The following is a 16,731-nucleotide window of genomic DNA, read 5'->3' on the forward strand; positions in this document are numbered from 1 at the left end:
ATTCTGGCCTATATTATATTAAGGGATTTTATATTTCTATTTGTAATGATTGTTTACTCTATCTTTCTCAATGATTCCACTTTAACTATGTCTTTTCACATCTAGTCTCTGAAGTATGAACCACAGAAACATGTTTGTACTTATAATAGTGTTGAGGACTCTATAGTCCTTGCCCAATATTAGGTGCAAAATTACCAATAAATGGTATTTCAGCAGGCTGTAAAAATGATTCCATGGTTCAATCCATAAATCTGAGCTTTGTTTAAAGTTAAGTATAATAACTATAACTGAAATCACATTTGTAATTTCAAAAACTCAAATTGTTTCAGGCCGCCTTCTTTTAAATAAGACATTTTTTAGAGAGAGAGCTACCTTAGAATGGATAGCTTTTTATTTCTGCCGAAATTTATATTTCTTTATCTGTTTTAACAAGTCTATATTTTTAAATGATTGTTAATAGTGCTACAAGCAGTTCACAACTTACGCTGGGGTTAAGTTCCAAAGAGAACAACTAAAACCCAAATCAAAAGACATTGTCAAAAGACATTGTCATATAGTCAAAAGACATTGGGTTCAATGGCAGGTGGGATTACCAAAATATTTTTTCCTGGATGCCTGCTCCCTTTTTAATATATATATATATATATATATATATTTAAAAATTGCTAAGTGCATAAAGCTGAATGTTCACAAGTTAAATGAGTGCAAGTTGCGAGTTATCTGTAATATGATTCTGCATCACATTTTTAAAACATGGGAACCATGTCAAGTGGGCTACATTAAAAAACTGATGAAAAAATTAACAAAATAATTTATTTGGAAAGAGGCCCCACTGAATTACTTTCACACAAAATTTGTTTAGGATACTTCTGAGAATAATGTCAATGTCTAATACCCAACATGAGACAGATTCTCAGTAGACCCATTGATTAGCACTGGATATGATCTAGGATCTGTACCAAAACAGAAGTCTAATAGATGTGAAGACTATTTCAGTCATGTGAATCCATCATGCTGGTAAGGATTTTAATGTTGCTTATCCTTCAGAAACTGATTGATTTCTCAAATATTTATACCACTCCAAGAAATACAGTAGCAGTTTATTTCTGCTCAATTGGCAATTTCCAAATTGGGTGCAGGGGTATACTTGTGTGCCCAGAGAGAACTGCTAACTTGCTGTGTGAAATAACAAACAAAATATTGAATAAAATATTGAAGCAAATTATTGTGAGCCCAAAGAACCCTCCCAGAGGGGAACCTATCTGCAACGTTTCTGCAAGATTAACTGCTCTAGCCTTGCCTCCTTTTCATCATTCTCCACTGTAGGAGGGTAAACTGCTCTGTGTCTATGTGCCTTATAATGTGCTTGGAAGGCTCAAATTGGGTGCAACTAAGAGCTGTTCCTGTTGCAGAAATGCAGCAGAATAGTCTACCCCAAGAGGAAGTGACTGCAAACTCTGCATGTGGCTTTGCTCTAGGCTTGCCTTATCAAAATTTATTAAATATGTGTTCAAATATAACACTGGTGATAAAAAAATCATACAGGTCCATCAATTAATATGTTGATTTAAACCACTGGCCAACTACCACATCTCTCCCCCCACCAACTACATTTTGCAAGAAACAAAAAAGCCACACAGCGTATGACAATAGGCACTTGAGAGAGCAAGGAACAGCTTCATTTTCTTTGATAAAATAGCTGTAATATGCCCACCTTCACAATTTCCCAGACCCTTCCAGTCAACACCCATTCTGAAATCTCCTCCTGAGGAAACGTCATTGATCAAAATTCTGTTAGTGTAAGGGGAAAGACTGTGCTGAGCCGAGCCGTGGACTTCATTAAACATGCAGAACATAAACTGCTGACACAAAGCGGCGGCAAATGTGCAGCACAGCAAAGGAGGGAAAAGGAAGCAAGAAATAGTGGGGGGAGGAGATGAGGCAGAGAGAAAACTCTGCCAAGTACTCCCATATAATAGTTTCCATCTTCTCTATCTGATGTATACTGCCCAACAATTCTACTTATAACCATACTCTGAAGCAAATATACTTAATCTGCCTACAGATTAAGGGAAATGTAGTACTGATTCTGCACCAGACTGGGTTCTCTTTTCCAGTACTGCACTGAATACCAACGCTGCAATTGGCAGGCATGATGTACGAGTTCCTAGGGTCAATCCCAGTTCCACCCCCTATGTCAGCGATTTGTAACCAGAAGGATCTATGCCTATCTACCCAACTAACTTGCCTTCCCTAAACAGTTTTTCATAAACAGCAAAGACTAGTGTTTTGGTAGACAACTATTTTTCCCCAGACATCTTTACCGAAAGTACATAATTATATGTGCACTAAACATGGTGAGACGTAAATAAAAGAGAGAGAAAGAAAAAAAGAAACAGCACCCACGTAGAAGGGAAAGTAAAGGGGAGGGCAAAACTGTATACAGTTAAACCTCAGCTGTCGAACGTAATCCATTCCAGAAGCCTGTTTGGCTTCCGAAATGTTTGACAACCAAGGCATGGCTTCCGATTGGCTGCAGAAGCTTCCTGCACTCAAGCGGAAGCCATGTTAGACGTTTGGCTTCCAAAAAACATTCAAAAACCGGAACCTTTGGGAGCCAAAATGTTCCACAATGGAGGCGTCTGGGAACAGAGGTTTGACTGTACTTTACAAAGTGGTTATTGTACTTCAACAGATCTTAACCTATTACAGTATTTGTAAGAATGGATTGGTAGACAACTATGAACAATTTTTTGTGACAAAGCATTTCATTTCAAGGCTGAGCTATAGGCAGCTGTCAAGAGATGAACCAGAGCCCAGGGACTAGCTGGGGAGTCAGAGCTATGAAATATTGTAAAGAATCAGGAAGATCTTGAGATAACAGTAAAGGACTGCCCTTCCAGAAGAGGGCAAAGGCCAGCCTAGGTGAGCAGGGCCAGTCTGGGGCCTGAGAAGATAAGCTGCTTGTCTGCCAGGATGATACTCAAGAGTGCTGAGGCTCATCACACAGGGAAGCCACACGCAGAGCAGAAGGCTCCTACTTCTAGTCCTGGTAGTTCCAGACACTGAGCAGCACTGCCACTGTGTCTCCCTGTTCCAGCAACTACACAGAATACAAGGCCATTATTGGCACCAGCAAAGAGTGTTTGACAAATAAGCATGCACACAAAATGACGTGCTTGAGAAAACTGACAACGTATTTTAATCTAGCCTCATAAGAATAAGTTCATTTCCAACATGAAGATGGACTGTTTTGTTGAGTAGGAAAGAGGTGGTCAAAGAGGCTCAGCAGCTTAGTCAGAGTTTCAGAATTCTGTGTTCATGATCCAAAAGTGCACAAAAACCTTCACAAAAACACACAGTGAACTGAGATAGCAAGAGATTGGGCAGCACAAGTATGTTTATTTACTCGTCCTGTGAAGCACCCAACTTTAGAAGGAAGTGGGAGTAGAAGCACTTCTGCTTTCCCATGGCATTATGTAACACCTGCACTTATTATAGTGGTACCTTGCAAGACGAATGCCTCGCAAGACGAAAAGGTTTTCCGTTTTTTGAGTCGCTCTGCAAGACGAATTTCCCTATGGGCTTGCTTCGCAAGACGAAACGTCTTGCGAGTTTTTGCGAGTTTGTTTCCTTTTTCTTAAAGCCGCTAAGCAGTTAATAGCCGCTAAGCCGTTAATAGCCGCTAAGCCGCTAATAGCCGTGCTTCACAAGACGAAAAAACCGCAAGACGAAGAGACTCGCGGAACAGATTAATTTCGTCTTGGGAGGCACCACTGTATGTCTGCTCCCTGGATCATTTATTTCTGGGCTCCACAGCTCAGGCTCTTGTTTCCCAATAACGTAACACGAGTTTGTGTTAGGCATTCAGCTTGGATACGCAAGGGCCCCAGCTTTCACTTCTTTTACACCAAGGTCTGAAGGGGGCTTGAAAGCACATTTGCTTGCAGGTCTCCCTGTGATCAGAACCCCTGATAAGGAAAGTTCTGACTGTGGAAGCAGAGGGGCACATCCTGTGACTTTTAATTTTATTTTTAAAAAACCTTAAATGTTTAAAATGTTATTCAGGGCAGTCAAAACGACATCATTGAAATGTCTTTTCTTCCCAAGTAAGACTATCCTTTTGGATTCATCAACGTCACATGATGTTACAATTTGGATTAATAAACATAAGCCGTGTTTATAGATGTCATTAATTACTTTATTTATCTACAGAACAAAGCTTAATTTGAGAACGTGAACAGACCTGGGCTTTGATATGCTGGTATATTTTAATACATGTATCTCGAGAGCCATGTGCAAATGCCACCTACGCATATTACAGACATGCTTATTTTACTGCAGAGTTGCATGTCTGGAAAAACCACAAACTTGAGAAACAATTTCAAAGGAATATGACAACAAAATAGACACATGAGATACCTACATACATCTTGAGAAATACATGGAGGGGTGGACTCAAAAGCACGCATAAAAAGTAACATCAGATGTCCTTGAAGCTAACTGTGCACAATATGATTTTAAAATATATCTGTAGTTCACTGGATGCAGCAGCTTATCTTGGCAATTCTGTGCGAGGCAATCCTCATTTCCCAATTGGGAAATTGGGTTCTACTAGAGGAAAACCTACAAGTGTTTGAAGAGGGCAATCTCTGTGAAAGGGAATGAAAATGTGCAAAGTGAGTGGTAAGTAGGAGCCAAAGTATATTTTTAAACTTACTGTAGACCTATAGGGGACCAAATGCCTTTTTACATTTGCAGTTCAGCTTCTGAGTTTAAAATGCTTTTTAATTCAAAGATAACTGTGTAAAACTGCCTACAGTAGAAGCCTGAATTTAATAGGCACGAAGCTGAAGGTGTGTAGCATTTTTCTCTGATCACAAGCAGCAAGCACTTAGCTGTGAGAGAGGCCCACAATGAATCACTGCAGGGTAGAATCAAACACATCACAGGAACATACAAGCCTTTTTTATTATTACTGTAACAGGTAAAAACACTTTACAACTTAAAGTCCTAGAAAAATGCATTTTCAACCAACCAGCCCTTTACACTTATCAAGCTACCCACAGTATCATACATAATAGCGTATTCGCACTCTATGAATTGAGACTAGAAAGGAAGAGAGTAGGGAGAAGATCAACATTTCCCAAAGAAACCGCTTTGAAGTGTTTATAAATAATTCTGAAATATGTCTTCCAAGCTCAAACTGGGCATTACTGACTCATAAAACTGAAAAAAAGTTCTTCTGATAGAATTTTAACATTTGGGCTAGTTTGTATTTATTATTACATAATATAAAGTGTGTGTGTTTCTTGATGCTGTAAGTCCAATATTTAGCTTTAAAAGTTATATTTATGAGTGCCAGCTATCAGATCAATAAAAATAAAAATAACATTTTTTGAAAGTCATAATTACTTTAAATATTTCATTAACGGCACATGAATGCAGAATATATATGAGAAGCTAGTGAATACACATGTTAACTACAGACCTGTTCTGCCTCCTTTGCCAAAAATTTGCACCTCTCTACAGAGGTATACCTTATACAGTGGTACCTCAGGTTACATACGCTTCAGGTTACAGACCCCGCTAACCCAGAAATAGTACCCTGGGTTATGAACTTTGCTGCAGAATGAGAACAGAAATCGTGCTCTGGTGGCAGCAGGAGGCCCCATTAGCTAAAGTGGTGCTTCAGGTTAAGTACAGTTTCAGGTTAAGAACGGACCTCCAGAACGAATTAAGTTCTTAACCCGAGGTGCCACTGTACTTGGAGAACCTCCATTCTAAAAGTATTTAAATACACATTTTCAAATAATTGCTCCTATATCCAACAGACGCTTTTCTCTCAACAAATATTACAGCCCCTGAGAACTTCAAATCTCCATAAGCTTTGCATAGTAATGATTGTCAGCAAAGGCACAAACTCTTTCTTGGATTGTTGAATAATATTTTTGGTCCAGAAGGCTGAGTACCAATCTTTCCCTTTGCAATCACTGCCAGGCAGAAATCTGGGCTGGGTATGTGACCATCCATTATGTCACGTTCATCATCTTTGGCTTGTCACTTAATCTCCTGATTTCAATTTTCCTACTGCTGCATCCCTTACTTTCCTCATGCACTACGACTACCTTGTACTCTAAGCTTGTGGATAGGGAATGTGTCCACTTAATTGGCTGGTGCACAGTGTGCAGCTGCTATAGGAACAAATATTAATGTCATAATCACTCTGGAGGACTAATAGGGCAACACTTTCCACATTATTTAAAACATTTTTACTCTGCTCTTCAGCGCGCGCGCGCGCGCGCGCGCACACACACACACACACACACACACACACACACGGCTCCCAGTACAGCTTACTCTGCTCTCTGCAGCAATAGTCCCTGGTCTCAGGTTTACAATCTAAAATACATTACATACAAGGGGAAAAGAGGGCGGGGGGGGGGGGAGAAGAGAAAAAAAGTATAATGATGATGGTTAGTTCAGTTGTCCTATCGGATAGCAATATACCTATTTTGGATCTGACTGCACTCCTCTTAAAGGTCAGAGTTTCACTGCATCTGTTCTTATTTACTGTACTGAACTGTTCTCCCCATTCCCCTTTATTTTCTGATGTTTCACTTCTCTTGCTTTCTGCTTGTGAGTTCAAGTTCAAGTTGTTTCATTTCACTTCCCCTTGGTTCCTTCTGAACCCCTCTGGTGGCACTTGGGAGAAGGGAGCCACCTGATATTTTGAGATATTAACCTTATATACTTTATAACAAAAAGGCCTTGATAAGCTTTTAATATTAATTTGTATCATTATCGCTTTCCAAAAATCACCAGCATTTCAGAAGGCATTTCTTTTACATCTATGCTCACATATCCCAAACAGCAAACAGCTTTAGGTACACCCAGTGCTTTTTTCGGGGGGGGGGGAATGCAGGGGTACGCATACCCCTAAGCATTCTGAGAATCTTTGTACTTTTGTCCATTTACTGTATTTATTTTTCACAATTTAAACTATAAAATGGTTATTTTCTTGAGTCAAAATTAGAGTACCCCTAAACATTTTTTTAAGAAAAAAGCACTGGGTACATCAGTAGGAATCACCTAGCTTCTGTTCATACAAGCTTATGTATCAATAGTGTATTACACTGTTTTCCTCAGTGGTATTAATCAATGACGTTGTGCAGAAATATCACCAAGTTTTTACTTACTCTGCATTCTAGAGAGGAAGCAGTCACTTTTGCTAATGAAGAGGGGCACTCCAGGAAGAGATGGAATAGCTTCTACTATGATAAACTTCAAAATAAACTAATAGTCCTCCACAAAGAGTCTTATAGAGCAAAAAATACGGCAGTTAATTCGCCTTTGCAAAAGGAATTGTCAAATACCGGTTATATAAATACTATGTCAAATGCCCAACTTCCACCAAGAAATCACTTGCCCCAGAAATTATAGTGCACTCCAACTCTAATATATCTGATAGGGCGCGTGCGCACACACACCCATCCACCCAATGCAAATCAAAATTGTCATATAGAATTGTATATGACTCACAGTATCCTAGGTACGCAGCACTGATAATGTCTTAATAGACTAGCTAAAAAGAGAAGCCCTAGAAACAGAGTAACACACAACCAAATAGTTTGGTAGAACAAGAGCAGGAAGTCATCATCCCACACACTAAAAATGTTCCAGAGACAAATGACAGTAACACTGCAGTGACTAGGGGAATAAAATGCTTGTAGTGTGATGCATATGATATAAAGAAGTCAGTGGATGTAGGAAATGTACATAGTTTGGCGACTTAATTAAAATTCACAGGATGCAAATGCCCTCGTTAAAGACAGAAGTCAAGTAGACAGCTTTGCATTGTTCACTGGAGTCTCATTTTTTAATACACCATTATAGTCAAGGGGACTGCTTTTCGGCAGACGCCAATGAAGACAAAATAAGCCCCAGTTCAGGGGAGCTTTGCCTGCTGTTCCCCATAACCTTTTCAGAGCTCTGTTTCAGAAGAAAATCTCCTGACTGTGCCGGCTGCTTGCAAAAAGGAATGTGTTCAGTTCAGGGATGTATAAGACTAATTGTCCAGCTCCATCCTTCCTTGTGCTGAAACCACAAAAGAAGCTGCAGTCTTGGATTGTGCTGCTGCTCACAAAGCAGTGTGTTCTCTCCAGGGCTGAGTGAGACCAGCTGACCATTTATTGTACCTGAAGCCATAAAAGAAGCTACAGCCTGAACAACGAGTAGTCAGAGTAACACTTGGGTAGAACCAAGTCAAGGGCACTGGAATATATTTCCTTGTACCACTGTGAAGATGAAAAGAGGGGAGAAAAATAGCTGAGTTCAGCTGCACACCTGCAGCATCTGAGGAAGGGCTATGTCATCTGGGCTGGTGTTCAACATCTAGTTCTGGGATGGGGGTACTTCTCCCAGAGTTGCCACCAGGGGGTTGCCCTGAAGTGGTGAACCCAAAGGGGATTGTCACATCGTGCTGCTGCTCTGGGAAGGAGGCAAGAGCACCATTTCCCTATTCCTTATCTCCAAGAATTTTAATCATAAGTGGTATCATGTCTTAGAAGCTGGATATTGTGGTTAAGTTCCCTGGTGAGAGCAGAAATACTGTGCGGCTTACGGAATGGTCCTGACAGAGCGGTTGGGCCTTGCTCCATTTAGGTTGAGTTCTGTGAATATCTTAGCCTTGCTCTTTTGCATTTTACAATTTTAATTTGCCTTCAGATTATTTAAATTGTTATACTGCCTGTTTTTACTGAAAAATTTGGAAAAATTGTGTGTGGGGGGGAGTTCCGTGTGTAGTTTTACAAATTGTGTGAAATGCAGTGTATATAAAACAATTGTGCTTGCAATAAAACAGGTAATCTACCCATTTCCCTCAAAAGCAACAAAAAAAGCAAGAAACCATCAACATAAAAAATAATCAGATTTGCCTCTTAGCACCAACAGCAAATAAAGTTAAGATCCACCTCAATATTTAAGCTCCATAGAAGGTCTACCCTTTAAGTAGTGCTTTTCTTTTAAAAAAATACACCCAGAAGACGCAACATATACACGCAGTTTATTCTCTCTCATTTTCTGAACTACTGCTATCATTTTCCATTTCTTCTTCCTCTTCCTCTTTGTCATTTTTCTCATGGGCTTTTAAAAAACAGTTTTGGAAAAAACCAGGGAAAAACCTGTTTTTTCCGGGGCTTTTCAAGGCCTTCCCATCTCTACTTGAGGACAGCCACGGCAAAGCGTAAGGCAATTTTTTGCATGTCAGGCCTAGAAGTAACCAACATCCAGTTACTGAATAGTATGTTACACTAAGGCTCAAACTCTGTTTGAAAGGAAAAGGAGTGTGTGTGTTTTTAAAATTGAATTTGTTATTATATATTATAAACCGCATGAAGGTAAAAGAACTTTCTAAACAGCTTACAAAAAATATACAACAGAACATTAAAATGATTGATAAAACACAGTTAAAAGCAGGTATTTAAGAGTATTCAAAAGATGATTAAAGTCTGCAGTGGTTAAAAGGAAGTAAATCGCATGCAGCTTCTATGTGTTCAGATGGGCTGGCCCTAATGAAAATGTTTTGAGCAGTTGCCGGAAAGAGTACAATGAGAGCACCTGCCTGGTGTCAGTCAGCAGGGAGCTCCAAAGTGTGGGTGATGGAAGGCCTGGGGGGGGGGGCGGAAAAATGGGGGGGGTGTTTTCCCCAAAGCAGTTTTTCAGGAAAATTTGAAAAAGAAAGTAGTGTGTGGAATATTCAAGGTGTATCAAACTATCCCCCCCCTAATTTTTCTGGGAAAAACAGCTTTGGAAAAAAACAGGGGGGAACCTGGTTCCCCCAGGCCTTCCCATCTCTACTCATACCCTTCCTTCAGTTTAAGCTACTAGACTGAAGTGCATTATGCAGACAGGAGTGTATTTATTCACATAAAGTTTTACTTCAATTAAGTCCATCATAGCCTCCCCTGCCCCCAACTGAACCAGGTTTTAAACATATTCTCTAATTCAGTGTGGCTAAAAAGAGTTCTATGGTAACTTGGTGATTGAGGAGAATGATACACTAGAAATTACAAGGTAAGTGAATTCCCAATTTCTATTCTGAGCAGTAACAGCATTTGGTGAGCACTGCACATTATTTCACTGTATCAAGGGGTTGCTGTGAACTCCCATTGGATGCAGAAAGAACATGCCCAAAAATGATTCTGCAGCATCACCAGAAACGCTCATAGCCTATAACATGCCTGGCATTTTTTAAAGCAGTAAATGCTACTACTAGACTAACCTAGAGATGGAAGTTGATAGATCTTGTTTCTTCATAACTTCCCATGCAAAAAGTTATATTTCACCAAATACATGGTTGGTTGGTTGGTTGGTTGGTTGGTTGGTTGGTTGGTTGTTCGATCAATCAGTTTGATTTCTTAGCCGTCCTTCATCACAAGACCACAGGCTGGGTTACAACAATACAATTTAAAAATCAAATAAAGCCAGTTCTTAGTGCAAGGCCAGTAATACAATTTAAAACAAAAAATGGGGTGGCTCCTAAAAATATATCTCAGCTATCAAAGGCCAGGATTCAGATGGCCTTTGCTTATAATATCAAATAAAAATGATTCAGAGATCACTGAATGTAGGTTTCATATGACTACTAAAATCACAACATCTGACATAGAACAATTATTTTAATTGTGAACCTCATTAGAAAAAATAACAACTCGTGGTTGCCATAGTGGAAATCCTTGAATGCATAACTAGTTTCTATATTCTCTAATTCAAAGGAGAAAAGAAAGAAGAAAAAGGCAAATATTGCTATTTTAATTTTTAGTAGCCATAGAACCAACACAACCTGCACACTAGGAAGCCAGTCTATGGTGGGTGTATGCATTGGGTAATAAGGAGGAGCTATATCTAAAAAAGATTTATGTTTTCCAGTCTTGTCTGAGTACTTCAGATAAAACTCCTGATTAATAATCAGAAATCTGTTTTCACACCTGTGCAATATTCTTGAAGTCAGCAAAGGTTGCATGCAAGGTTAGAGCAAAGGCATAATTTAGAAGAGGGTATACATTAAATACACTCATCAACAAATCAACGGAGTCAGTACTTAAAACACTCAATCGGATAAAGGTTAATTGGCTTTAATAAAACTTCACTATCCTTTCAAGATGTGAATGGTATTAGCAGCCAGCAGATGGCAGAAGCAGAGGCTGCTTTGAATGCTTTCCAGCAAAAGCCACGCTAACAATGTATGTAGCTATTTTTCTTTCATCCTAACTTGCCTTTCACATACATGATCATAAAGCACGTATCAACCAGCTGAACATTTTCAGGTTTAGTATGCAGAAGAATATTTTGGTAACAGTTGGGTTCGTACCAATTTTCATCTTTACCCCTCTGACCTTACCCATGCCATATGTATATAGGAAGAGGATGTAGCTTAATGGCAGACCAAATGCCTTTAAGGCAGAAGTCCCCAGGTTCAAACACTGGCATCTGCTGGTATGACTGTGAAAGACCCTGTCTGAAATCCTGGGAAGCAGCTGCCAGGCAGTGTACACAAGGAATAATCAACCTGATGCCCTTTAGATGTTCTGGACTATAATTCCCATCATCACTGACCGCTGGCCAAGCTGGCGGATGCTGATTGAGTACCCCTAATGTACACAACAAATAGCAGTGAGATAGTTGGACCGATTGTCTTACAAGGCAGTTTTATATGTTCCATATTCTCTCACCCTAAATTTATGGTCACCTAAGTGGGTGAGTATAAATACCCTGAGAAAAAGATTAAAGAGCAGAATAAGCTCTAATCCAAATGCTGAGTGTTGCAATACACTAACTGAACTCCACATGAACAGTGTTCTAGTATTGCAAGCAGATGTGAGAGAACATTATGTCCACAGGGAGCTCCAGTGTTAGCAGGAACCTCTTCATTAGCTCCAGTATTGGGTTACCCACATTGCATGTGACACTGCTATTAGCACTTAAGCTAGTGAGGAAGCTCCATGTGGGCACTGCAGTTCATTACACAATAAGAAATCTTTGGACTGGACTGAAAATACAGAAATGCATAAAAACAATTTATCTGATGAACTGAGAGAATCTTGTGGCATTATACTGATGCAATGATGTCTGCTCTATGGAATCCTACAGACCTCCTTGTAACACCTCTAAAACAAGAGACATCCCTGGTATTCCACTTTTTTTTTTTAAAAAAAGAACAGACCTTAATATTATTATTTTACATATAGTGCCAGTTATTTATGTGTTTTACTTTCTTGGGCTCCATAATCACTGCAGATGGTGACAGCAGTCACAAAATTAAAAGATGCCTGCTCCTTGGGAGAAAGACGATGGCATACCTAGACAGTATCTTAAAAAACAGAGACATCACCTTGCCAACAAAAGTCCGTATAGTTAAAGCCATGGTTTTCCCAGTAGTGATGTATGGAAGTGAGAGCTGGACCATAAGGAAGGCTGATCGCTGAAGAATTGATGCTTTTGAATTATGGTGCTGGAGGAGACTCTTGAGAGTCCCATGGAGTGCAAGAAGATCAAACGTATCCATTCTTCAGGAAATCAGCCCTGAGTGCTCACTGGAAGGACAGATCTTGAAGCTGAGACTCCAGTACTTTGGCCACCTCATGAGAAGAGAAGACTCCCTGGAAAAGACCCTGATGTTGGGAAAGATGGAGGGCACAAGGAGAAGGGGACGACAGAGGACGAGATGGTTGGACGGTGTTCTCAAAGCTACAAACATGAGTCTGACCAAACTGCGGGAGGCAGTGAAAGACAGGAGTGCCTGGCGTGCTCTGGTCCATGGGGTCACGAAGAGTCGGATACGACTAAACGACTAAACAAATTTATGTGTTTTACAAGGAGTGAGCGAAGAGGCCCTCAAGTGCAAGGGGGCTTACAGTCTAGAAACAGACACAAGCGAGACAGCAGAGAAATAGGAGCAAAATCAAGGCAGGGGGTAAACATGGGGAAGATTATGGTGGTCATACCTCCCCAGGCTTAGCTGTCAATTTAGCTGTTATGCCAATTTGCAGAAAAAGTGGGTTTTGAAGACAGATGATAATATATGATTAATCTTCCAAAACTACATTAATTCTGTTGAATGCTGTACTAAAGGTTTCTTCTCAGAGTAACTCTTTGATCTACCTAAGATTTTTGGCATGAAATATGTAAAAATGCACTTCCAATAAGAGGGGGAGAGCTCAGAAATTGCCCTTTTATTCCCAGTTAGAATGCTACATTTGTTAAATACTTTAAAAGAATACTAGAGCAGCTCTATTTGTTTTTCATAAATTATTCCAAGACAGCTTTTTAGGTATCACAAGAAAATACAGGCAACAATGTTCACTTACTATGCTATGCAGTTTGTTCCTATCACCCGCTCAGCTATATGTATTTCCCTCATAGTAATTGGGCAGTGTTACCAAACAGGAACTAAAGGGAGCTAGGAGATCACAGATTAAAATACCTGGGAACCAGTACTCTGTCTTGACTACAAAGAATATGTATTTACAAGCAATTAAGTATCCATTCATACTGGATTGCAGGATACTGTATTGTAGGTACATAGAACTATTATTGTTCCATTGACAAAAAGTACACTTCAAAGATTATTTAAAACACAGACAATACGTTAAAAAGTTAGAAATTCAACTTGAAGTCATCATGCAATCTTATTAATATCTTCAGTTCTGAACAGTTCTGACTGCTTGTGATTTATTAGTGTTGGCCGATAACTCTGTAAGACGCAGCCAGTATAGAGCATCCAATGGGAAGGTCAGTAGAAAGTTTTATAATTTTCTGAAGTTTTGGGAAACTGTATCTATCAAGGCTATATTGATAGCTTTGGACTTAAAAAATATATATTGAAAGCATATGAATGTACGCAAAGAAAAACAAAAGAAAAACAAAAGTCACAACCATTCCTGCCTTAATTAAAACATACTGGTACATCAGTTTTTCAATCTGTGCAAAGTTAGCCATTAAGCTCTGTTTGTGTGTGACACTGGCCAAGGGAAGTGCTTACCCCTGCAAGCAATCTACACATGCTTCCTTCCCTTTTAAAAGCACTTACCATATGCACTGGCTCATTCGTGTGTAGACTTAGTGTGCCAGCCGTCTGCCCTCCTGGGTCGCTGAACTGCTAATGCTAAACATGAGCAGGTTGATGCATGTGCTAAATGCATTTAAATATGATGGGAAGAAAGTGGAACGTTTACATGGTAAGCGCTTTAAACCATGGCCTTTGTCACATATAAATTGGGCCTAATACTATTGCCAACTTGCAACTTTAGCCATAAAATAATAGCAGAGCCTTCTCCAGAATGGGTCAGGCAGTGAGAGCTATTGGCTACAATAATCTTCAGTAATACTTCTGTTTACTCAGCTAGCATGAAGGATTATAGAGATGATTTTGCAAGAGCTGACCCTCCAGCTTTATTAAATATTCAGTGAATGTTCTGTATGCACGCTGCGCCTTAAAACAAAAAAAAAGACAGAAAGCGCTACAGAATACCATATGTTAAATACTTCACATAACAGTAGAGCAGGGGTACTTATTTTTAATAATTTAGTTTAAATCAGTTTATCAGGTATCACAACATAATAAGGGAACAATGGTAAAGCATGCTGTCATAAATATTTAGTAACTTTAACAGTGTAAATTTGGATTTTTTCCCAGTTACCAGAGTTAATTTTGTGCATGGTTCTCCCTTATGAATTTTGAAATTCATTCTTTTCTTACTGATTGTTCTACCTTGGTGATAATGCCGCTGTTATGCCTTTCAGAAGTATCATATTATACGGATAATTCAACAGCAGGAGACTCGTGGTTTAGGCTCATGTTCCCAAATTCTCCCTCTCCCCATAACCATTCTCTCTTCTCACTAAGTGTCTGTATAGCCTACACACAATCTGTTTTGCCTAGGATCATCTGCTACTAAGTACGCTTAAGAATGAGATCAATACCATAATGTGCATTATCCCAGATTTCACAAATAATTGAAATCAATGTTTAAGTTTGTGAAAGTATGCATAGAACCTTCACAAGATCTCTATAATAACCTAAAATTCCAGACGGTACAAATCAGAACTACCAAACTGGTCAGACATCAACCCCCTTACAACGAAAATTGGCTATTAGTACACAAATGCAAGAGGCTTATTAAACTCCAGAACTCTATGAAACACCACATTCAAAAGTCCCCTCTTTCCATTCCCCTATAACATCAGCTTTTCCAATCTGTGTCCCCTCAAAACATTTCACTTTGAAAATAAGTGGAACACCACAGACCATATGAAATGCCACCTGCAGAGTATTAAGCCCCAGATGTTGCTTGAACTAGTGGATTTGAATCAAATATTGATACAGTTTTGGGGGGTGGGGAATAAATTTTTATGCAAGATCAAATCAACCATCCTACATTGATGACACCTAGAAAGTCAAAACTTCATCAACTACAGACCTTGAGTCCAAATGAAGCATCCTCCGAGGCCAAGACTTCAACCTGAAATTATAAGCAAAAATATCATTTCAAAGGTAGTCACTTAAAAATATCTATTGACCAGAACAACAGAATCCAAGGAGAAAACATATGCTAGAACAGAACTCACTCAGTAATCCCATAACACAACCTGTTTAGACACAGAATAGATAGAACCAAGATATGAATTGAATACACTCAAAAATGCCAATCGTCATTTAGGGAAGGTCGGCTGTCAAAAACTAGAGTTCTCACCATAATAAAGATAGCTGAAGAAAATGTTGCAGTGTTTTATACTGTTCAGGGGCAGGGAGAAGCTAGATTGAGGTCTTCTGGTAGATCTCTGGATGATGTGTGGTAGATCAGCAAGGATTTCTGACATCCAATAAGTCAGGCTTTTTAGAATTTCTGATCTGCAGTAACTCATATGCAAATTTGTACTTGCACTTGCAGGTCATCCCAATGCTGTGGCTCATGGAGTGGGTAACTGGCAATGCACCTAATTGGCAGATAAAACTCAAAGCAGATTGTGCCAGTCTGAAGTCTGCCCAAACCTGCTGAATACTGCATTTGTGCAATATCCAGTTCAAGCAAGAAACACTGTTTGCTTCTGGATGAGGAAAAGACAAAGGACTAAGCATATCAAGACAGTGGGCAGGTTTATTGGTGGAGTTTGTACCAAAACCTAATGATGGTCCTTCAAACTGATTTTCTGTTAAAAATAAGGTAATTATAATAATACACACACTTCTAAATAGCTGTCATGGATTCATCCTCAAACTGGAATTAAAATTATGCATTAAAGTTATACATAATTGGAACCTTAAATAATTAAAGAAGAACACACACAACATAAGCAGAAGGAGCACTTGTAAATTTGTGACAATCAAGAAGGTAAAATCTATAAATACATATACATTAATACTGTTGAATGACTTTCAGCTACAAGTAAGGCTTGGACATTCTTTCTTGAATGATCTTTCCTTTCTTCGCGCCATATCTCACAAATGCATACACAGACACACTCCAACGCTAACCCTCCACTTTTGCTCTGGAAGCCCCAAACTCCTATATCCAAATTATATAAATAAATACATAGGCCCTAGTAAATACAAGCAACAAGAGCAGAGGGAAAGAGGGGCTAATCAAGGGTGCAGCAAGTCAGAATATAGGGAAATTACCCTTCAAGTCAATGGACAGGGAAAGGAGTTATGAATTCAGAGCACAAGGAGCA

The 16,731-nt window shown here is 39.3% G+C and overlaps 1 protein-coding gene across 12 annotated transcripts in view; it reads right to left on the reverse strand.

The window, feature by feature from the left end:
- ARID1B (AT-rich interaction domain 1B) overlaps positions 1–16,731 on the reverse strand; it is a 344,407-nt gene that overhangs the window by 147,294 nt on the left and 180,382 nt on the right. For 11 of the 12 annotated variants that reach the window (XM_081905099.1, XM_081905094.1, XM_081905098.1 and 8 more), the window contains one exon: positions 15,480–15,521. The exons of the other annotated variant lie outside the window; for it this stretch is intronic. In XM_081905099.1, coding sequence (XP_081761225.1) covers positions 15,480–15,521 — 42 coding nt within the window. The remainder of the gene's footprint in view (positions 1–15,479; positions 15,522–16,731) is intronic. 12 annotated transcript variants of the gene reach the window in all.

This window comes from Podarcis melisellensis (genome assembly GCF_964234715.1).
Source record: "Podarcis melisellensis genome assembly, chromosome: 3".
Taxonomy (NCBI): Eukaryota; Metazoa; Chordata; class Lepidosauria; order Squamata; family Lacertidae; genus Podarcis; species Podarcis melisellensis.